Genomic DNA, 25,298 nt, shown 5'->3' on the forward strand with positions numbered 1-25,298 from the left:
AGATGAGTCAATTTTGAAGACGAGTAATTGTAGATGAGTCACTTTTGAAGACGAGTAACTGTAGATGAGTCACTTTTGAAGACGAGTAACTGTAGATGAGTCACATTTGAAGACTAGTAGTTGTAGATGAGTCACTTTTGAAGACGACTAGTTATTTGTACACGAGTCACTTTTGAAGACAAATAGCTGTACCTGTGCTACTTTTCGAAACAATTAGTTGTACTCTAGTTACGTTTGAAGACGAGTAGTTGTACACAAGTCACTTTTCAAGACGAATAGCTGTAGGCACCTCTGCTAGTTTTCGAAACTAGTAGACAGTAGTTGTACTCAAGTTAATTTTGAAAACAGGTACGTGTAGCTTGGTTAATTTTGAAGACAATTAGTTGTACATGAGTTAGTTTTGAAGACGAGTACATGTACCCGAACTGTTTTCAAAACTAGTAGCTCTACATCCATTACTTTTAGAGAGACAAGTAATTGAATATCAATTACGAGCAAATTTACCTAATTTAATTTGAAAATGTAGGCACTGATGTCCCGCATTATGCTTTATTCGATATTCAGGAACTGAGAACTTAACATGAAAACAAACTTGTTCAGCCAGAAGCAGAACTGGGTTGCACCAGTCCAGCTTTCTCACGACCAATATGCCGATGATCCTAGACTACAGTGTGTTGCGGGAAAAAAATCAACCAGTGTTGTCAGAATTTGATAGCATAATTTCCCCTTTCAAGCGTCAAAATTTCCCTTTAACCTAATTCTCTCCTGCACCAAAAGAAATTATGTAATAATAATAATAAGAAGTAATATTGTAGAGTAGTAGCATTTTTGTTACGCTTATCGCTACTGAAACAAATGTTGCAAGTTGAAAACTCTGGTCAGGCATGAATGTACGGTCACGAACATTTCTAGGTTGTCTCAATCGCATGAAATGGACTTTCAATGGGATTGTTGTATCCCAGAAGTGCCGGTGAGTGTATAGTTGTGATCTTTCTATCACAAACTTCATGGGTTTATCATTCATCCTCATCGTCGCTACTAAACGATGATGTAGTAAAGCGGCGTAAAATATACAAAATTATGGATATTAAACTAGAACTAATGGGTACTAATATTGAGACTCATGTGTTCAAATTTTCCGGAAATTTTGTTATTTTTCCCCTTTTCTTTTCTTACTTAAAATTCTGTCCGCATTTCCCAGCAAAAAATCTAAATCCACGTTCAGGCAACACTGTGAGAGCGCCATAACCTTATTGTCATGCGCCATGATCCTTTGCGCATGCGTTGTAGCCTTTGCACATGCGCCGTAGCCTTTGCGCATGCTCTGAAGGTCGAAAAGCATAGAGTGGGAGGGGCATGCTGTGTGACGTCAGGCAATAGACTCGCGCGGAGTTTATCCAGATATTCTTCTGCTGTAAAAGTTATCGTAGCTAATTTGACCGTTGAGTCAAGTAATTAAAGAGCATGTGTGAACGTGAGAGTTCCTAAATACGAGCTCAAAACGCTCTTTTGTTTCTCAGGCGCGCAAAAACTGTGACGTCTCGCCAGTTACCCTTTAACCGCGTGTCGCAAGGGGGCTTACTTGGGAAGAAGGTGGGGAAGTACGGAAATATTTTCGGGAGCCAGTGGGGCGGAGGCAAAACGCCAGCTCTCCTGGAGTTCGGATCGATCGCCTAGAATCAGCAGTTCCTTCCGCAAACACCTCTATGTAAATGTCTCCCGTACAAGGATTCGAACACACGCCGACAGGCTACGGCAAACTTCATATCTCCTTTGACATTTCAACGCAAACCTGGTCGAGGAAAGAATTTTGTCTTTGGATTGTCAGCAAGAATATCCATATTGTCCCTCACATTGATTATCCACTTATACTCCGATAGTTAGGATGCGTCTTCGGTTATCCACCCGACTCTGATAATCTAGCCTGATACCAATATCATTATCCAATTTATCATACAGTGACGGAACGAACCTTTCCTGTCATTTCTTTTTCAAGTGGATCGTGTACAGAAAAGCACATGAGGTAAATCTACACGTCTTCAAAAGTAATTTAGATTTTTCAAAAGTAACAGGGGTGTACCTGCTAATCTTCAAAAGTAACTAGAGTACAGTTATTAGTTTTCGAAAGTAACATTGATTTGATTTGGTGTTTTAAGTCTACTTTATGCACAGTAAGGCTAATCGGGACTGGACCTACAGTTTAAAGTGGGATCCGAACCACTATGTCAAAAGTAACAGAAGTACAGCTACTCACCTTGACAAGCAAGTAGTGTATAATTCCTCGTCTTCAAAAGTAACTAGGGCACATTTACTTGTCATGAAAAATAATCGAGATACAGCTCAGTTTTTCAAAAAATTATCAAGGTAGTACCTACTCGCCTTCAGAACTAGACTACAGCTACTAGTTTTGAAAAGTAACAGAGGTAAAACTATTCGTTTTGAAATGTAACAGAGCTACTCATCTTGAGAAGCAACTAGGGTACAGCTACTCGTCTTGAGAAGCAACTAGGGTAGAGCTATTCGTCTTGAGAACGAAGTAGGGTGCAGCTACTCGTCTTGAGAACGAAGTAGGGTGCAGCTACTCGTCTTGAGAAGCAACAAGGGTACAGCTACTCGTCTTGAGAAGCAACAAGGGTACAGCTACTCGTCTTGAGAAGCAATTAGGATACAGCTACTCGTCTTGAGAAGCAACTAGGGTACAGCTACTCGTCTTGAGAACGAAGTAGGGTGCAGCTACTCGTCTTGAGAACGAAGTAGGGTGCAGCTACTCGTCTTGAGAAGCAACAAGGGTACAGCTACTCGTCTTGAGAAGCAACAAGGGTACAGCTACTCGTCTTGAGAAGCAATTAGGATACAGCTACTCGTCTTGAGAAGCAACTAGGGTACAGCTACTCGTCTTGAGAAGCAACAAGGGTACAGCTACTCGTCTTGAGAACGAAGTAGGGTGCAGCTACTCGTCTTGAGAACGAAGTAGGGTGCAGCTACTCGTCTTGAGAACGAAGTAGGGTGCAGCTACTCGTCTTGAGAAGCAACAAGGGTACAGCTACTCGTCTTGAGAAGCAACAAGGGTACAGCTACTCGTCTTGAGAAGCAATTAGGATACAGCTACTCGTCTTGAGAAGCAACTAGGGTACAGCTACTCGTCTTGAGAACGAAGTAGGGTGCAGCTACTCGTCTTGAGAACGAAGTAGGGTGCAGCTACTAGTCTTGAGAAGCAACAAGGGTACAGCTACTCGTCTTGAGAAGCAACAAGGGTACAGCTACTCGTCTTGAGAAGCAACTAGGGTACAGCTACTCGTCTTGAGAACGAAGTAGGGTGCAGCTACTAGTCTTGAGAAGCAACAAGGGTACAGCTACTCGTCTTGAGAACGAAGTAGGGTGCAGCTACTCGTCTTGAGAACGAAGTAGGGTGCAGCTACTCGTCTTGAGAAGCAACAAGGGTACAGCTACTCGTCTTGAGAAGCAACAAGGGTACAGCTACTCGTCTTGAGAAGCAACTAGGGTACAGCTACTCGTCTTGAGAACGAAGTAGGGTGCAGCTACTCGTCTTGAGAAGCAACAAGGGTGCAGCTACTCGTCTTGAGAACGAAGTAGGGTGCAGCTACTCGTCTTGAGAACGAAGTAGGGTGCAGCTACTCGTCTTGAGAACGAAGTAGGGTGCAGCTACTCGTCTTGAGAAGCAACAAGGGTACAGCTACTCGTCTTGAGAAGCTACAAGGGTACAGCTACTCGTCTTGAGAAGCAACTAGGGTACAGCTACTCGTCTTGAGAACGAAGTAGGGTGCAGCTACTCGTCATGAGAAGCAACTAGGGTACAGATACTAGTCTTGACAAGCAATTTGGGTACAGCTACTAGTCTTGAGAAAAAAGTAGGGTGCAGCTACTCGTCTTGAGAAGCAACAAGGGTACAGCTACTCGTCTTGAGAAGCAATTAGGATACAGCTACTCGTCTTGAGAAGCAACTAGGGTACAGCTACTCGTCTTGAGAACGAAGTAGGGTGCAGCTACTCGTCTTGAGAACGAAGTAGGGTGCAGCTACTCGTCTTGAGAAGCAACAAGGGTACAGCTACTCGTCTTGAGAAGCAATAAGGGTACAGCTAATCGTCTTGAGAAGCAACAAGGGTACAGCTAATCGTCTTGAGAAGCAACTAGGGTACAGCTACTCGTCTTGAGAACGAAGTAGGGTGCAGCTACTCGTCTTGAGAAGGAACAAGGGTACAGCTACTCGTCTTGAGAAGCAACTAGGACACAATCACTAGTCTTAAAATGTAGTTGGTTAATACATTCGAACTCAGAACGTCTTTTTTCATAGTGAATTATATTAATCACTCTCCAATTGAAGTATTTCCTTGTATTGATAAAAATCACATTTTACACATATGGATTATATTTTGTCAGTCTCTGTTTCTAGTAGTGCATGTTCCAAGTGGTTCACAAGTTATTACAATAGTCATGGATTCTTCAACAATTAATTCATTGCCACTACTTTCATAACGTTGTAACAATCAAATATAACGAATTGGTTATTCTTATATGATTAGCTACTTGTGAGAGCCGAATATGTATAATATAAAATCTAAACTACATAAAACCTGTATTTTTTTAAAAAAATGTGATTACAAATTTGAATGCATCAGAAAATGAGTAATACCATTATTATGAGTAATACAATTATTATTTGATGAGAGCCTCAAAATATGAGTTTGGAGACTAAACTGCACTCTCTGCACAAAAAGGCTTATCGGGACTGGACCTACAGTATAAAGTGGGATCCTGTGACTACGTGTATCACACATGTGATTCTTGATTAGAAGTCGACAACATTACCGCATTGCGCCATTAAAAATGTGCGAGTGGACAACCATGTTGATTCAGATTTCTTCTTCTTTATTTTATGGCTCACACCGCGTTTGCAGTTTCTAGCCAAAGTTGCCGAGTTCAGGTTCTGATTCAGATTTCGGCTACAAGAGGGCAGTGGTTTGAAAAAATATAAGAAATGACGTTCGACATCAGTAGTATTTCATTGCCGTGAAGTAAACAGGCACAACAACAGCACCTTTATTCAGTAACCTATTTGCGATTTTTTTTGAAAGTGTCCACTGCGTAATCTAAACAATTACATTGCTTTTGTAGGCTACTCCGCGATTTTCATGTTATATGGGTACACTAAAGAAGTTGACTGGAAAAAAGAGTAACCGTCCATTTTAGTTCTATTTGTTTATAATATTCACGGCTATCATATAAGCACATTATACAGGGTGTTTCAAAAAGAATCATCTGATTTGAAAAGGCTATATTTAAGAAACCAATGAACATAGAATCTTGCAGCAAGTTGTAAAATACATGTTGGAAAATAAAGTTTTACTTACAGTATGTTTTGATTTGTTGCAGGTAAGTGCTTTACTGGTGCAGCACACTCTTTAGTCCGCATCAAGAAAGCTACCCAGCAACAGAAAGCTTTCTGCGTTCTCCACTTCAATAAATATGAGTCCGTTACAGCTGTGCAGCGTGAGTTTCGTCATAAATACGGTGCTACACCACCTACTGCTCACAGTATTCGACGTTGCACAGTTGTAACGAACTCACATTTCTTGAAGCAGAGCATGCAGACTTTCCACTAAGTTCTGCTATGTAGGCCTGTGACCTTGTGAATAGTTCATCAGTGGTCAGTGCGTGGATCAGGCACGCAACCGACGCTCCAATTCATCCAAAACATGTTCCATGGCGTTCAAGTCGGGCCCTTGAGCGGGCCAGCAAAGCACATCCACCTGATTGTCCTCAAGCCACGATGCAAAGAACCGTGCTCTATGAGCAGGGGCATTATCGTGCTGGTAGAGAAAAGGGCCCATTCCAAACTGTTGCCACAGTCTGGGCAGCATGCTATTGTCTAAAATGTTCTCATAAATACCACTGTTCATGTTGCCATTGACAAAACTAATGGCCCGAGCCCAAGACCATGACACTACTGCCACGTTCACTCGAGTGTTCGGTGACTTTGGGCTATATAGTGTACCTGTGTGTGTACCTTTAGTGTACGTAATATAATTCAATTTTAATGCACACATAACTAAAATTTTAATCATTATCTATTTTTCTGCAAGATCAAATGTAGACATTTAAATATGACAGTTTTAATTATGTGTAAATATACTATACCATAGGTCACTGGCGTACGCAAGGATTTATAATCTGAAAAGGCTAGAATTGTAAAGGTGGATAGTAAGTACATAGCTGCTTTCTAAGGGGCGGCATACACAACAAGGTTTTTTCGTATATTTAGAACGTTCAAAAATGTCATTCAAGGGTCATTTTAAGGGGGGGGGGGGGTTGAATTTGCTACTTTGGTTTTTACTGCATTTTCTTGAAAATGTTGATTTTCTCAATTTCAGGGGGGGGCTGTAGCCTCTTCAGCCCTGCCTCTGCGTACGCCAGTGCTATAGGCTTATAATGTGCAAGCGTGTGTCTAAGCGGTTTGCTTCTCACTGTGGTCTCATTCAGACGGTTAATTTGTATCCTCTGTAGTTTTGTTACTTCACGTCGCTTTTCTGCTACTTTCGGCGACGTAATATCGCGACGAGGAGCCTGAGTGATAGGTTAAATTCATGAAGATACTCTCACAAAGAACATCCATGCCAAGGTCAGGATTCGAACGCGGTAACTTCGGTGGCCAGATCAAAAGTCGACCAATCAACGTGCTAGGTCATCGAGCCAGCTGTCAGACTGTTAAACTCTTAAGATAGAATATTGTAAATGTTGCTGTAACTTTTGTGTAGTACCCTAAAAATACGAATTTTTAGGTCAAGAAGCGACGATAAACATATTTGGATGGGTTCGAGACCCCCTCTCCCGCCACTGCTTCCATAAACTCAAATCTAAAGAATTAGCCTAAATATAATAAGTTTACCTTCAAAGGACCTCTCGGCAAACGAGATCAAATTTTCTTGAAAAGATTCATAAAAGTCTGGGGCACTGTACAGCCCCCCCCCCACCCATTTCAAGAAAAGCGTCGCTATTCATTTCCCCAAACCATCCTCTACGCAGATGATATAAACCGCACAGTCGTCATGGCGACGGAAATGACAACGGCGTTCCCCGAAAAAAAAAAAAAATCAGATTTGAGTCTTTCCCATCAACAGAAATTTTTCGAGTAGTTTATTAACCGAAATTGACAAGACTCGTATGGCTTATTTACCGAAATTAAATTCAAGCTCCAAGTCGATTCGTGCTGTATCGTTCCGAGAGCCGGGCTTAAACCCGATTAGCATTCGGGTTGGTGGCGGAAGGTTGCAAGGGCCCTGATTGCTTTCCCCCATTTTTGTTTGCTTTTTCTCGTGTTTGTTTCCAAAGCCGCTTAAATCACCTCCAGCGAGGAAAATGCACGGCCGAATATAGATGCATGCTAATGACAGGTGCCAGCTCGAACCAGTGGGGTATTTGCTTTTTAATTATTGGACTTTCCATGTTTCCCAACTTCAAGGTTAAATGTGATGGTGCTTTTAAATGGAGGAAGCTATCCGAGATGGTTCCAAACTTTTTTTTCAAGTATTGGATTTATACATACAATTAACGTGCATTTAATTTCGGCGATAGCGCAACAGCTTCAAGTATCGTTCATGAAGTCTCAACCATCGTGCGTGAAGTTTTGACCATCGTCCGTGAAGTTTCGACCATCGTTCGTGAAGTCTCAACCATCGTGCGTGAAGCTTCGGCCATGTAACTTCATTTATCGTTCATGCAATTTCGTCTATCGTCCGTGAAGTTTCAACCATCGTCCGTGAAGTTTCCACCATCGTCCGTGAAGTTTCAACCATCGTCCGTGAAGTTTCAACCATCGTCCGTGAAGTTTCTACCATCGTCCGTGAAGTTTCAATTATACTCCGTACAGCTTCGATCGTCGTCTATGCAACTTCGACCATGTAACTTCGATTATCGTACATTAAGCTTCGACCATCGTCCGTGAAGTTTCGACCATGTAATTTCGATTATCGTCCGTGAAATATCGATTATACGGTCTGTGCAGCTTCGACACTGTAACTTCGATTATCGTCAACAAAGTTTCGACCACAATCCGTAAAATTTCGATCATTTAACTTCGAGTATCGTCCATGCAATTTCGTTTATCGTCTGGAGCTTCGATTATCGTCCGTCAAGCTTCGAGTATCATCAGCCAAAGTATCGTCAATGCAGTGCGATTGATCTCTGGGGCACCATCAACTCTTGCTCATGCAACTTGGGTTATTACTGATACCATAGCGTAAATAATGAGGAGGGTGTCAGGACCAATCCTTGCCAATGGAGTACGATTAGTTAAGGACGAAATTTGGTTATCAAAAAAGTAATTTAATGTCGCATAAATTATTTTATTCTAACCATGACAGACAATAAGTGTGTTTCGGGTACGCTGCAATCGTAAATAATTTAGTCGATCCATCAAGCTTCCTGGGAAACGCTGTCGCTGGTTAGTACTTGGATAAGACCAAAAACAAAATGGCAGTCACCGCATAATAACCATGAACTACCCAACAATTATTCCACAAGACGTACTCGACAAGTCATTACTCAACGGTATCTCGCTGTAGACTGAACGAGTGATGCGATCACAGCGCCAACTACGGTAAAAGGTTGCCAGGTATCTTTAACAAAAGCAGGGTTGCCATACCACATTCCTTTAATCTACAATGGTGCGATTCCGGGGATGTTTTCAATATACCTGTGCGTGTATCTTTAGAGTGTGTGAGAGCATGCATATGTTTGGCCTGAGTAACACTTGTATTCTTAAGGTAAATACTAAATATTTCTTACCTTCCATTGGGCACATAGGATCTGCTTTGTGGACGATTACAACATCTATGTATCCAAGCTGCAACCTTTCTAGTGAGGCACGAACTGATTCAATCACGTGCTTTCTCGACAATCCTCGCTCATCCGATCTGCAAAGAAGAAGAAAAATTGTTAAACCTTTCCTCGTTGCATTCTCTTCTGCAAAGCCAGAAGATGTCTACCTTCCAGCTTTATTTCGAAAGATCCGCCTTTCTAAGTCAGTCTCCAAACAGGTTCCAGCACGTGAAGCATGTTTAGAGCCAACTTTATGTGCGGATGGGCTGGTCGAGACGAGATTTAGGATTTAGTGAATGGAATCAATCAATCGGGCTCAAGGGAGAGGGGAAAACAAGCGATTGTTGACTTTAGTTCGCGAGTTTTTCCGAGTCTTGATCATCCTGGTAGAGCCGTACCTGCGCGCGCAGATATTTGCGCATGCGCATCAGAGCTCAAAGAGAGAAGCACGCCTTCAGGTGCATCATTGTTACAATCTTGATGCAAGAGTTTCACCAAGTGTGAACTGTTAATGTAGCAGTCATCTAAAGAACGTATCTCGCACAAACAGACAGCAAATCCAATTTCGACGACCAACAAAGGACTTGGAACAGGGTGGAAGGACATTCAATTGTTCCAATAATACACGGTCTTCTGCCTTCATACAATTCTCAAACTTCTCTCCCTTACTCGACCAGTCCCTAAGTCTGTCTCTAAGCCCAGATGTCCATGTTAGCTCTTGGGGATTTCGTTTCGTCTTCCCTTGCACTTCTCCCAAGGACTCCTGTCGTGCACAAGGCTGTTAGTTATTTTCCAGTTCTGGAAGATCTATGGATGCACGAAGCTTCTGGAAGATAGCCAGAATCGGCCTTACTGTCGGATTAAAGATTACAGATACTCGAGTTTGGGCGCTTAATTAAAAATTGGGGGAGTACATCAAACGTTAGCTTATTCAATTCTGCGTTAAGCTATTGCAAGCATCTTTTTCTCGAATATGCCTTCTATTTTTTATCGTAGTGAGAACAAAAAAGTGCAGTTTCTCTTTAGTTTTTCAACAAATTTGAAATTCTATAAATAAATAAAAAAGTGTTCCGTTCGTGATTAAATTTTACTGCGGTGCAGGCAGAAAGGTTTTAAACAATTCTTATTCGTATTGTTTCCATGATATGAAAAGCTCATAATGCTGACCAAGGCAGAAATTTATTTTATTTTAAAACATAAACGTAACGTTTCAACCTTCTAGCAAGGTCTTCTTCAGACTCTGTACCAAGTATAAATGAAACAAGGTACAAAACAGGAAGATATATATACTCCCCTCGAGACACAAGATTATTAGATAGTTGTTCTTTCTGGAATATTCCATCAGGTGTGGAAAGGAAAGCGGGCATTAAAACTTACAGGAAGGGAGGGAGAAGCATCTTAAGAATAGCGAAGAATGCAAAGAAGAGAAAGGAAAACAGAGAAGAGGAAGAGGAAGGGATTATCTACGAAGTGAAGTGTAAAGGATGTCAGTGTGTGTACATAGGAGAAACGAAAATGAGGCTGAAAGACAGGTTGAAACAACATAGGGATGATGTACGACTTAAGAGAGAGAAAAATGCGATATTTAAACACACGAGAGAAACAGGACATGACAGAGTGGGATGAGGCTAAGCAGATAGGAAGGGAGAAGAGAATGCTAGTGAGAAAATGGTAGGAGGCCAAGGAAATAGAGAAGAAAGGTGAAGAAGACACAATGAAATGGAATGGAGGACTGAAGATAAACAAAGAATGGAAAAAGGTGTTAGAAAGAGTGGAAAGGACAAGAGCGTAAGAGGAGAGAAGAAGGAGGAGGAATGAAGAAAGAAAGGAAAAAGAGCGTGAGATCAAGAGTCCAACCACTTTGCAGATGATATTAAATGTTTATTCAAATCGCCTGTCAGGTGAAACTACAGTTGACAAGGCAAGGCCAACTGCTGGAATTTTCCAGAAACAACTTTCTAATAGTCTTGTGTCTGGAGGGGAGTGGTTTTTGTGTGTGTGTGTGTATATATCTCTCTGTTTAGTACCTTGTTTCATTTGTACTTGGTACATTTGTAGTTTATGTTTTAAAATAAAATAAATTTCTGCCTTGGTCAGCATATTGAGTTTTTCGTATTGTTAAAATTTGTCCAAAAACAGTTCTTATCAATTTTATGAAATAACTTTTTGGGTATTTCTTAGTATACAATATTGGTCTTGTATTGAAGCTGTTTGCAGCCGTTTTCACAAAGCATTATAATTATAAATTTACATTACGAAACCGATTTTATACAGATTTTTATTCAACGGAGTAAATCTGTATGTCGAACGTGGCAACACTGCTTGCACAGACTAGCAGAGAAAACCCGCAGTCTCCACCGTTCAATGGACATGGCTCAAAATTTTTCCGATTTTTGTTACTTAAGTCCCGTTTCCATTAAGACATGCGACGCGGTATGTTCCAAGCATTTGTTGAAATTGAAACTGTCTGCAACATGCCGCGGCGCAAGTGCCGGGGACAAAATTGCCCCAAACGATTTTGACGCACAACATGAGCCGCGGACAATGGAAACAGCCTGCAGCAAGTTCCTGGGGCACGGGCATGCGCACTAGAGTAGAAACAGACGACGCGAGTACAACCACGTGCTCGCTGTTCGGACTGAAGCGGCGTCACGACACAACGTCCTGTTATTTGAGTGTAGTTTCTGTAGTTGGTTGTGTAGTTGTACGTGAGTTTTGGTTTTGTGGACAATATGGAGTGTCGAAAGATAAAATAGTAAAACTTATATAGCAATATGAACTTCTCTTTTAGAAGTTCATGGTACGCGCCTGCCATAACCACAAAACCCGCCATATCTGTATTGTCCATCTTTACACAAGTTAAATCACCACCAAATTATTACAATACAAGAGAAGAAACACTGAACCACTCTACAGCACTGCTGTCCTGCACTCCAGTGTTGTTGCGGGCGTGTTTTGCAGAAGTAGTTTTGAATTGGAAACAGTGCACTAAATGACGCGCAACATGCGCCGGCGCATGTTGCGCGTCATGACTGTGGAACTTGTCAGAATGGAATCGTAGCTTTAGTATGTAGTGCAGGTGTCAGTCCTGTGCAATCATAACATAAAGCATTACTACATCGTATATATTTCGTATTATTATCTAAGAGCAATAAGCAGAATATGTTGAAAGTTAAAACTGAGAATTATGCGAAAGTTTCAAAATGATTGTTTCATTTCAATTCTGATGTACCCCTGGTGCATTATATATAATTACAAAACTAGGTGTGTTCAATATCAAACTGTTACTTTAACTATAAAAGTGACAATTTTTAATCCTAACCAATAACATCCATTTATTTTTTTTCTTTTCACTGAATTTTGACGCAGTAGTGAATTTACATTGTTTGACATAAAATAATATTTTTCACATCATGATTTCATTCAAGTAAACGAACAATACATATTAACTATTTTTACACAAATAATTCAATACTATTTATGTGTAGTAACAGTGGCGGCGATTGGGTTCCAAAACCGGGGGGAAGCAAGGTGCCAAAACTGGGGGGTCAAATATTTCCCATTGTAGGTAAGGTTTAGCATCGTGCGGGGGCAAAAGTGGCGGCAACTGCCCACTCCTCGGCCCCCACTGTGTAGTACTTAGTTTAGAACATGATTTCAGTAATTGTGGATGTCTGAGCTCACAATTGATGTGTTAGTTATTTTTTAATCAACAGATGGCAGTACGATGCAGTTTTTTTACACTCCTCTGTTCATACTCTCGAACCCATAAGAGTAACTAGAGCGCGAGACAATATGGCGAAGAACACTTGATGTTTCATTTAGTTCATCGCTTTGCAGCATAGCAACGTTTGTGCATAACCATGTGGTGTTTGTGTTTGAATAATATATATTATTGTTTATTAGCAGTTTGAGTATCATTTCGCCAAACATCCGTAGTGAATCTAGCCTATTGAATACAACATTATGGTCCTCCAATCCAGAGACGAAGGTTTTTGTTACAACGCGTCGCGCGGTGAGTGAGTGCAAACTTGCACAAAAACTCACATTTCAGTCCAACAGAGAGACACACACATTTGTGCTCATACCAACAGGACCGTACACACAGTAGATATGTTAAGTATGTCAAAACGGAAGCTATATCAGATTAGTTATTTAATTGGAAGTACCAGCGTTCTATAAACGATTACGGCCCATTGCGTTTTCATCTACCCCAATACAATTTCGCGTGATTTATATGACACTAACTTTCTAAGGCGAAACGGGACATCCCATTTCGCCTTACACACAAAAAAATTCTCACCAGGGAATATTATCGACATGAAGGGTCATTATTATTAATGTATTATTATTAACCTAACCTAACCTACACGACAATGGAAGTCAAGGTAGGCAACATCACAATCTCTGCGCGCCCATTATGAATTACCCTTCAAATGTGGGAAATGTTTTGCGTGTAAGGCGAAACAGGATAAGACGAAATGGAATGTCCCGTTTCGCCTTAGAAGGTTCGTGTCACATAAATCATTTGAAATTGTATCGGGGGTGGTGAAAACTCAATAAGGCGAAACGGGAGGACACACAATAAACACGTAAAAAAAGCAACAGACAACAATTATTTTTACCTAGCGCGGGCCCCCCTGAAGCGCGGGGCCTCGGGCGACTTGGCAACCCCTAGGGCCGGCTCTGAAGATACCCTTGTTCTCCAGGCAAGGTCCGCTACATTGTCCATGTGTTAGTGATGGAGCAGGATCGATTGTATTCTAACTGTCTATTTCAAATTCCAACCGATAGATGTCACGATTTCTTCACTGCTGAATTTTACTTACGCTCGCGTCGAATTAAATTGGGCTTTTCTTTGTACTCTTGAAAATAGGATTTAATAATTTATATCCACAGTGTGAATATTTGTTGCGATGATTGCGCTTCGAATTTTGCAATGGAAATAGTGATCATTTGAATCTTAATAGAAAGTTTTTACATTATTTCCATGAATTAATTTTATATTACCTATTCAAAGTATGTTTTGTTTTTCACTTTTACAAAAATTTGACAGAGAAAAAATCATAAATGTGAGATAATTTACATAAAATGTAGCATATTATAAATCTGTGGAAAGAGGAAGTGTTGTAGATTTTATAAAAAATAAATATTGACACACTATTTCCACGATTTTTTTTTGGAGAAAAACCTCTCCTTGGAAAAAATTGACATTCTAAGTCCCGTCCAGAAACAACTGAAAGGCAGCTTGCTTCCATTCATACGTAAAAAAAACTTACGTTTGAAATCCTACACATATCCGCCGTACTAATATGCTGTGTTTAATTTACATTACAAAGAAATATAGGCAAACATGGATGGTAGTTGTAATTTAAAGTGGAGAGATGGTGCTAGTAAACACAGAGAATTAAATAGGTTAATTAATACCAAAAAATGCAACAGTGTGCAACAAGATATGAACGTTAATGAACAAAATATTATTTGTAAAAGATTATGCATCTTCATTTATAATAATTTTATTGTTTTATGGTATTTTATCTTTTGTAGTATAGTATTCCGAGGCAGGTTTATCAAGATGATATTATAAAATTGTATGGAAGTTATTTCAAAATATAAAATTGTATGATAAGTAAAAATATCAAGGCTGAATTTATAAAGGAGAACATAATATTTTGTCGATGTTAATAACAAGAAGGGAAAAAATATGCACAAACACGTGAAGCAGGAAGAACGATTGTCGCTGTACGTCATATCATTGAAAATGAGAACACACAGCTACCAACACAAGAAACCTTCCCGCCAGTATGAGGAGAAGGCTTACATTTGGATGAAGTAACAAACAGTTAAACGCCTTCAGAAGGCAAAACGGATTACCGATTGTGTCGCCCCAGTCGAATTTGTTCATGTTACAATTTGAAAATAGAAAGTGCAACATCTGCGTGTGCATACGTTATCTATGACTCGCACAAGATTGAGAATGTTCGAGAACTAATTTAAATTTCTTTAAGACAACAAAATTAATCATTGTATAAACGGTTTCGGCTTTGAAAAAATATATTAGAAAGGTATGTTATTTACAACTTTTGTTAAATGTCTGTTATATCGGAGACACTTTTCTTCAAATTTACAGGAGAAACTACTTACGGAAATGAGTTTCTGTTGCATTTATCAAACTTCGTGGAGGTATTTTGTCACTATGGAATGCTGCACAACAGAAAATAAGCACTTTCGATATAATAAAGTAGCCTTTTGTGCGAAGCGACAACATTATGCCATTGTTTCCATTATGAACCTGCAGATGGCGCGAGTGTCGAAAGTCACGCGGTCTCGCGAGAGGAAGAAGTGTTTCCAAACGTGCCTTTTTTTACCAGAATTTTTTTATTTTTATTTTTATTTTTTTAACTATGCTTACCTAACCTAACCCAACCTAACCTAACCTTGCCGGAAATGGTTCGTGGGGCTAACGTGAATGGTTTTTGGGGCTATCGTGAATGGTTTTCGGGGCTATCCGTCAATGGTTTTTGGGGCTATCGTGAATGGTTTTTGGGGCTATCGGGAATGGTTTTTGGAGCTATCCGTCAATGGTTTGTGATGACATAATGAACACGAAAGTAGGTATTTTTCGGTTAAGAAGGTTGCAACACTGCATGCCCACTCCAAATCGACAAAACACAAGCACGACGCGTGATGATCCACAGCTGTGCGCGAAATATTGTATGTTCCGCAACGGAAGAAAGGACCCAAAAGAATCACTCGTAATGTGAAAAATCGAAGTTATTTTCGTGTAAAAAGCATAATGGCACCTTGAAATAGGTTCCGCAATACAGAATTGGTAAGTACTAACCATTTGAAACTGAAAATGTGTGTTAGAAATGTGTCTCCGATATAACAGACAATTACCCAACTTTTAACTATTTTATGTAAATATTGTAAACATCTATTTTGCATGTCGTAATTATGTAAATTTATAGAAACCTGTAAATATCCACCAAGTTTCCTTGTTGTTTTGTAAATAACCGTGTAGTATAAAAGGAAGCCGATTTTCTGTATATTTCGGCTATCTTACCCGATTGCCGGTATCACAAGTTTACCTTGTAGGGAGAACTACCCGCTCTTCGGAGGCTGCAATTTGCTTGGGTTAGTTTCTCAAACCTGGTGCTTCGACTTTAGTTGCTTGCGATACCGAAAAGCAATCGTGACTAATCCTGGAAGGGTTACCCGCTTCGGATTTGTCATAAAAATCTGCATCAGTTAACCTAAATCCAGGATTGCCAAGGATTAAGTATTAGTGTATATTGTGCATTAATGTTAATAAACTCGAATTTTGTTGGAAGAAAGTTCCATAGCTTTTCATTGCTAAAAACTAAGGAAAGGTATTAAAATCCTACACCAGTGGTTAAGGTCTGTAAGATAGTTACCCCAACAGCTATCTGAGAAGTTCGATCCTGGGTAACATAGTAATTAACCTAGACCCTAGAAGACCGAGAAGGTGTGTGTCACGATCCAGAGACAGTCAGGAACGCCAGGGAAGAAACCAGAATACTGCAAAGGGTCCACTGCAGCACAGAAACAGGAAAAGCTGAAACCAGCGACTGCAGATCTAGGAATTTCTTAGTTCTAATAATTAAGTAAGGAAGTTTCTAACACATTTTTTTTTCTTATTGGGAGGTTGTACTAAATTATGTTTTAGTTAAGAGGCTTATGCACCTATTATCCAACGTGACGGAAATATAGGCTATGTGCTGAGGAACCCGTTACTTCGCATTTCTGCCACTTTTGGCAAATCGCGTTTATTAAGATAAATTATAATAATCATCGAATTGGTTCCAAATCTGGGGGGCAAGGACAGTTTACTTCCCTTTGTAGATAAGGTTTAGCATAGTGCGTGGGTGACTGCCCCTCCCACACGCCGCACTCCCTAATCGCCGCCAATGGTGATAATATGAAATAGATGAAGGGACAATCACAAAAACACCTGGACACCACACAAGTCCCACAAAGGATTATATTGGCTACGAATCCTGGCGCCAGAGCCTCGTTAGTGTGCAAAATGCAGTCCAGGGCGTACTACGTGCAACAGAAGTTGACATTTGGGTCACCCCAAGAAGAACGATATAGTATCTTCAGGAGATAGCTGAAAGTATGTTCAGAGCGTGTCCTCCCGTTTCGTCTTATTGCGTTTTCACCTCCCCCAATAGAATTTCAAATGATTTATGTGACACGAACTTTCGAAGGCGAAGCGGGACATTCCATTTCGCCTTATCCTGTTTCGCCTTACACACAAAAAATTCCCACCTGGGAATATTATCGACTTGAAGGGTAATTCATAATGGAAGCACAGAACTTGTGATGTTGCCCACCTTGGCTCCCATTGTCCTGTCGGTTAGGTTAGGTTAGGTTAGGTTGATTGTAAGTCGATAATATTCCCTGGTGGGAAATTTTTTATGTGTAAGGCGAAACAGAATAAGACGAAATGGGATAATAATTCCCTTTATTACATTATTACATTACATTACATATTGAATTTGCATTATCATGTAATTTAGACAATTATCAACTATAAGCAACAAATACACACGTATTACAGCTATTCAATACATGTAATAAGGGGGGAACCCCCGAAGTAAGCCCGCCTACATTCGAGGGTATGGTCTTATTGTCCTGGTTCCTAAAAATATACCAGGACGTCAGTTGCTCCGAATTTGACGGTTTCCCCGACTTTATTTCCTCTATTTTTTACTATTTGATTGCATTTTAAAAAGGTATAATAATAAATTGTAATGCTATACAAGGAATATATATATGATATAATTGATGTATACAATACTTCATGTGATATTATTTCTGTTCTGGGATCCAGAACAGAGGACATGAACCTCGTGAGTGACATTACATTACATAACAATATTAATAATATTATTTTAACAACATCATGAAGAACATCTTCAATAACATTCTCGGTAACGTTTCCCTGGCAGTGAGACAAGCATGCATAATCTCGGAGTCGCAGTGGATTCAAATGGGATGGGATGTCAAGTTTCGCCTTAGAAAGTTAGTGTCACATAAATCATTTGAAATTGTATTGGTGGAGATCAAAACGCAATAAGGCGAAACGGGCCGTAATCGTTCAGAGAGCTGCTGCTTCAGACTTCCAAGAATCTTGGAATGCGTGGGCTGCAATGTCCAGTCCATACATCTATATTTAAATATGTCTTTCTTTCCTCCAACCATTACCGCCAACATGGAATCCCAATGTCTTCACGTGATAGGCTCTCCACGGCGCCTAAAATTAGCCCCGCCCACGAGGCGTTAATAACGGCTTCCGTTTGTCAAAAGCGTTGGCAGAGTCTGATTATAATTGGAAAGCAGAGATTCCTTTGATGCAAATTAAATCAATGAAGAGAGGAGCTCCGTTTACGGCTCCAAGGAAGTTCGGTGTCGAACGAGCAGTACAGTCCGTCTACATTGAAGGCCAGAAGGTGTTGCCACAAAATCAGGAACGGATATCCCGAGTTCAAATTATCCGATATCCCTTTCGTATGCGACGGATAATGCGGATAGAACAGTTTTGATGAAGGATTTGTGGAAAATTAGTACAGTGAAATACGAAATTGACGAAAAAAAGAATATGTGGACAGCCCGTAGAACGGATAAAGAATAAAACTGCTCCGGATAATGCACACATTCGGATATCCGGACATTTCGGATAATCCGAATATCCGGATAATTTGGATCCGAATATCAGAATCTGATATCCGGATAAAAGTTTATCAGGATTTAGCCATCCCTAGAATAATCTAGTTCGACTCCTGCCAAAGCAGTTAGTAAGTAAATAATATTAATAATTTCCGTGCAAGAAATTCGTAGAAGAAAATGAACCACGCCAATGAAATATTTAGTTTCTCATTTCATAAAATTCTCAATTAAATTCGTTTTAAGAAGACTGAGTTGATTAACTGCTTTTGGAAGTGCATATGTGGAGATACAACACACGTTAGTTTAATTTAATATTGGGTTTAAGAAAGAAACTAAAAGTACTGAACATCGGGAAAACTGAAGATATACTGGCATGATGAAATTTACGATTCATTATGTACTATTTAACGTTATGTATTTTGACAGGGTGTCTACAAGTCAAGGATGTCAAGAGAGTCAAGAAATTATGTTTGTGTTCAATAATTTTTGCCATTTTCTTTACAGTATAGTGAATTTACAATGTTATATACCTGTACACTGATTTGATAGAATTGAACATTTGGAAATCTAAAATTGTATTGAGCTGTGGTTAAGACTTGTTCACTTTGTTTCTTAAGAATTACATTCTTGTATGCGTGAAGTTGTGTAAAAATATTATATAAAGTAATGTGGCCATTTCCCATTCAGGATGAAGCCTGAAGCATTAATTTTTACATGCATTATAATAAAAATAGCAAGTCTAAATCTCTTCTTAAAGTACAGCTTCAGTTTTCCTCTTAACAGGCCTTGTGGTAGGGGGTTTTCATTGAATAATTTTTTTTCTTAATTTCCAACTATACCTAAGTAAGGGGACGATTAAATAAATGTTAACAAAAAGGGGGGGAAATGCCCAGAAAAAGTCATGAAAAGGTCAAGATGTTTCAATTTGTTGTTCTGGCAGACACCGTGATTGTTGTTTTGATAATTATTGTTAGTGATAATTAGGGCTCGAAAGTTGAGGAAAAATCCTTCTTTATCCTAGTGTCCGAAGACGAGGCCCAACATAATATACAGGGGATGGACAAAAATATGGAAACAACTGCAGAAATGCACATTACCTTTATTAATATTGAGTAGGACCACCTTTGGCACGCAGAACGGCCTGCAGTCGACGTGGAATGGACAAATACAGGTCGCGTATGGTTGTCAAAGCAATGTTGTGCCATTCTTCCTCCAAAGCAGCTGCAAGTTGTTCTAGAGACGATGGTGGTGGGTAGCGGACTCGCACCTTGGTCTCCAAAACCGACCACAGGGGCTCAACAATATTGAGGTCTGGCGATTGTGGAGGCCATGGCGATGTGACACTTCATCTTCGTGCTCATCAAACCAGTCCTGGACGATGTGAGCTGTATGAACAGGGGCTCTGTCATCTTGAAACACGGCATCACCATCTGGGAACAAAGTTTGCACCATGGGATGCAGCTGATCACTCAAAATGATTACGTAGTCCCTGGCAGTGACATGTCCATGCAGGGTAATGATGGGTCCGGCAGAATACCAGGAGCTGTCTGCCCAAATCATCACTGAACCACTGCCATGCTTCACTCTCTGTAACAGACAGTCTGTATCGTACGCTTGTGCTGGTGTTCTCCACGCGTACACTCGGCCAGCAGTTGGATACAATGTAAAGGATGACTCATCCGACCAGATTACAGTCTTCTACTGCTCCATTGTCCAGTTTTTATGGGCATTGCACCACTGTCTTCGTCTAGCAGCATGGTCAACAGTCACGAGTGGTTTGGGAATTGCAGATCTGCCATGACTACCCTCTTGATACATCAAACATTTCCGCTACTTTCGTCACGGAAGCTCCCACCATACGCGCACCCACAATTTGCCCTCTTTGAAACTCTGTCAGCTCAGACATGATTCACGATAACCTGCACGGATCGGTCGCTGAACTGTAACTGGCCCATCTGTCAGGTTGGCCAGGGTGTATACCTCGCAGGAAGTGCCAGTGACCACAGCGCCACCTACCATTCAGACGCAAATCATGTTTTATATGGCTACCCGTTTTATACCCGGTGTTTCCATATTTTTGTCCATACCCTGTATGTTAATTTTGGGTCATTGTAGGCCAGAAAAAGGTGGGTTTTATTTGTCCTTGTTTGCCTTTTTTGGCTTATTGATCCTTTTTAAGCCTTTTTTTTAGGTCTTAACGGCCTTTTTTGCAACTTCACCTTCTTTCGACTACGTTTTTACTGCCCATTCTCAATTCGAATCATCATCAGTTCATCACCTCTTAAACATACTTTCTGTTGTAAAGAAATAAAAGAAAATAAATATATTTGAACCATCCCTGAAACGAGAGAAAAACATTTTTGGACAGAAAGAAGATGCATTTCATTCATATAGTTTTTCTCGCACTGTGTGTTCCATACCATTAGATTTTTTTATTTTTTTCCATTAAATATGTAATTAAAACTGAAGTTAATAATTAATTTGGATCACATATATACGTCCTTTTTTCCGTTTTTAGGTCCTTTTTTTATATTTTTAGATCTTTTTATAGGTCTTTTATTGGCAATTTATAGGTCTTCAACTTCCGACCTCTAGTGATAATGGTAGTAATGTGCATTTGTTTGCAACATAAAACATTACTTGCATTTCCGACTTACGAGCTGAACCCAGGCTGTTATCCCCTTCACAAACCACACCGTTCGTGACGTCATAAATCGGTCTGTTGATGTGAACGTGGAAGTTCTGAATCAACTGCTTGATCCTTGAAGGTAGACAATGCCGTCCGTGCTGAACCCGCGTCATTGTTACAGTCTATAACAATAACCGATTCGAATTACAAAGAAGCATGGGACCTTCTGACTAACAGATATGAACAGAAACACGCGCTAGTGAACGACACAATTAAGTGGCTTGTGTCTCAACCCTCATTACAAACTGACAAGGGAGGTTATCTAAGTGCCCCCCTCCGATTTCCATGAAACTTGGCAGGTATATAGAGTTTTTTTTTTGTTTCGGCTAAACAACGGTTTTAGGGGGCAAAACCTCCACCTCCCCTCTAATGTCAAGATGAGGACAAATTGAAGTGGGGATCTGACCCCTGTGTCCCCCTCCGATTTCCGTGAAACTTGGAAGGTGTATAGAGGAGCCCAAAGGAAGAAATATGTGTTTTTTGTTTCGGCTAAAAAACTGTGTAAGGGGGCAAAACCCCCCTCAAATGTCAAGATGAGGACAAAGCGAAGTGGGGATCTGACCCCTGTATCCCCCTCCGATTTCCATGAAACGTGGTAGATGTATAGAGGAATTGACATATTGGTTTGACGGACATGCTAAGATGCACGTCAATTGGTTGTTTTCTCTCGCACGTTCCATTTTTAGCCCTTGTTAGGAATGCAGATAGTATCAGACTGGACGAGGAATGCAGAAAGTTGCAAACTCAACCCAGGATAGAGAGTTAGGAACAAGTTTCCCGAAGGTATCATCTACATCAGTACCCTCATATACCGGGTGATTCAAAAGTATCTTGACATTTTCCTTATATCACTAATGAATGGTGTTCAGGATGGGGTAAGAGGCACTGTTGTTTACCAGCAAGATGGTGCACCACCCCATTTGGCCAGAATCGTTCGGTAGTACCTCGCTGACATCTTCCCCGATAGGTTGATCGGCCGTGGCTCGCCAACACTTTGGGGGGCTCGCTCTCAGACCTGACTCCCCTAGACCTTTTTGTATGGGGATTCATTAAGTCTAGGGTGTACCTAGTAAAGATCAACACCATAGAACAACTGACACAGCGAATAGCTGCAGCAACAGGGGAGATCACACCAGCTATGTTGGAGCATGTGTTCCTGTCTAAGCAAGACAGGTGGGTGCTATGCCTAGACCTGCAGGGCCATCACATTGAAATGTACAGAGTTTGTCTTCTATTCTAGCGTTAAGACGAATTGTCATTCATATTGGTCGTGTTGCCATGCACTCTGCGCATGCGCAGTCATAGGCGTAGCTACGGGGTGTGCCGGGTGTGCCTAGGCACACCCTAATGGGCTGCTTCATCAAAGAGAATTAAATACAGATATTTCAATAAGAGAGAAATTAAGCGGCAGTTTGTAAGAAGTTGAAAATGTCATTACTTGGTACAAACGTGTGCATTATCGCTGATGGAACGGATGTCTATAGATTTTCGATTTTTTGATGTCATTGGAGAAGGAAGATATTTACTGCATTCTACTCTGTACTGCAGCGCCTTTCTTCTATACCTGTCACAAGCTGCACGTGTGAGAGAGAGCTTTCTCCAAGCTTACCCAAGTTAAAACTAAATTAAGAGCAACTCAGAACAAGGATAGATTGGAAGCCCTGCTCTTGCTATTTGTGGAACAGGAAAAAGCTTAGTCTATTGATGTAAATGAAGTTATTGATGAGTTTAAGAACATTGTACCTTTTGACAGACGTCTCTTGTTATAGATGACGTGTATTTTGATGTAATTGTTTGTAACATTTATGAACATTTTGTGTGTGTGTAATTTCTATGCAATTTGACTTGTGTCTACTACATATATTCAGAAATTTTCAACACTGTCATTTAGTGAATTTATATTCCTTTACAAACATAAGTGCAGTTAAAGAGCCAAGTGATTGTGTTGCAAAATATGCTATTAAAAAGGTACAAGACCTCATTTTTTCTTTGTGCGCACCCAAGTATAAAGTTCTAGCTACGCCTATGTGCGCAGTCCGAGTTGAGGCGAGAGACTACGTACAGGTGCTGTAGGTCGCGTCATTTGCGTGTATATTTGTGTGGAACCCTTCATTATAGTTAGTGTTATTTACATGCTTCATATTATTAAAGTTTAAGTAAGTCTACATACATGTTTCATTGCGCCAGAGTGAATGAATACACAATACAACACACCAAAGAACTAGGAATCTACGTATTGTCCTCCTGTAGCCAGATAAATGGCTGATTCGGTTCGGTACGGCCCGGTCATTCCATTGTGTTTCCGCTGGGTTTAGTGCGCCTTTTTAACGGCTTCGTGTTTGAGCTTCGAGAGACAGTGTTTACCAGCAATTCAGTGCACCGTATCCTTGCCGGGTGCGACTGTGATCTTCGTGTATGTACTTTACGTGTTTTGAGACTTAAATATGGAGCAAATACTTTCAAACAAACTTCTTCTCAAACGCAAAGTGACGCGTTTGGAGAAGAAAGTGGCGGCAGATGATATCACAGAGGGGAGTGTTTTAGTGTGCATAGACTAAGCTTTACAATTGACAGAAGACACTAAAAAACTGGTCCGTGAAATCTCAGAAAAGTGCACTGACGAACAGTTTGATCAATATGATGAGGAAATTGGTTCAGTGCAGGACAGGCTCGACGAAGCATTGGCCAAGCTATACATCGCGAAAAAACAGCAAACTACCGTGACAGTGACAGAGACAGCGAGTGATGTGCGTCTACCGAGATTGGATTTGCCTACTTTTACAGGTAACCTACAGCAGTAGCTCTCTTTTAGAGACTTGTTCGTGGCGTCAGTGCAGAACAACGCGTCACTTTCTCCCGCGTAAAAACTGCAGTATTTGAAATCGAGCGTCCGTGGTAAACCAGCGTTATTGTTACAGTCTATAACAATAACCGATTCGAATAACAAAGAAGCAAGGGGCATTCTGACTAACAGATATGAACAGAAACACGCGCTAGTGAACGACACAATTGAAGTGGCTGGTGTCTCAACCCTCATTACAAACTGAGTCTGCTGTCGGCTTACGCAAGCTTGTTGACGTGACGACAGAACAGGGGCGCCGCCGACTTGTCAATAGTATTGGGGGAACTCTGATCACTTAAATAAATTAATGAATGACTCGCTCCCTCCCTTTTTTAAGTTTTGGCCACAGTGTTCGGAATCTCGTAAAAGCCCATGAATTCCTCAAAAATATTAAAGTTTTCATTCACATTTCGAATGTAAAATGTCAATTGTTCACGGATGGATATGTCACAAGTTTCGTCAATCATAATAGCAAAATATTCCCGACTTTTAATATCTGCTACCACGGAGCGCAGAACAGATCTCCCTAATATATCAATGATCTCGTTCTGAATGTCATGTCAGAGCCATTTGTAGCCCGAACGTCCCATCCATGATTGATTGATTGATTGATTTGGTGTTTTAAGTCCACTTTATGCACAGTAAGGCTAATCGGGACTGGACCTACAGTTTAAAGTGGGATCCGAACCACTATGTGCCTCCACCGGGTATCGAATGTTCATGCACATCTTCTTTTGAAACTCTTTTTAGTAAAAATGTTAACAATACTCATAATTATATACTTAGTATATAGTAATAAATCATGTGTTTTGCTGTCTCTGGTCATAGCCCCCCCCACCCAAAGTTGATGGTTTAGCGGTCTCAGACCCCCAAATTGATGGTCTAGAACATTTCAAATGTGTATTTAAAGTTAAGTTCATGTGGCACAATTCAGAGTAAACTTTACAAGAGCAAAATTATTTGGGGGGGCTCTGCCCCATATCGATAACATTGGGGGAGCTCGAGCTCCCCAAGCTCCATGGAGCCTGCGCCTATGCGACAGAATGTGTTCGAGTTTTACGTGTGTTGGAAATTTCAGTGCAGCATTGGGACGCTATCGTAGTGTTTCATACAGTGGAGAAATTGGACAGTACTTCGAGGCAACTATGGGAGCTGAGCATCTCGTCGGAACAACTTCCTACGTTCGAACAGCTGAGCGGCTTCCTTGACAACAGAGCAAGAGCGCTCGCAGCATCT

The 25,298-nt window shown here is 40.5% G+C and overlaps 1 protein-coding gene across 1 annotated transcript in view; it reads right to left on the minus strand.

The window, feature by feature from the left end:
- Positions 1 to 25,298, minus strand: part of Hk (potassium voltage-gated channel subfamily A regulatory beta subunit hyperkinetic) — a 419,600-nt gene that overhangs the window by 32,241 nt on the left and 362,061 nt on the right. The window contains exon 5 of the mRNA XM_083132479.1: positions 8,803 to 8,930. Within this exon, the coding sequence (XP_082988605.1) occupies positions 8,803 to 8,930 (128 nt within the window). The remainder of the gene's footprint in view (positions 1 to 8,802; positions 8,931 to 25,298) is intronic.

Source organism: Lepisma saccharinum, chromosome 12 (genome assembly GCF_977018435.1).
Source record: "Lepisma saccharinum chromosome 12, izLepSacc3.1, whole genome shotgun sequence".
Taxonomy (NCBI): domain Eukaryota; kingdom Metazoa; phylum Arthropoda; class Insecta; order Zygentoma; family Lepismatidae; genus Lepisma; species Lepisma saccharinum.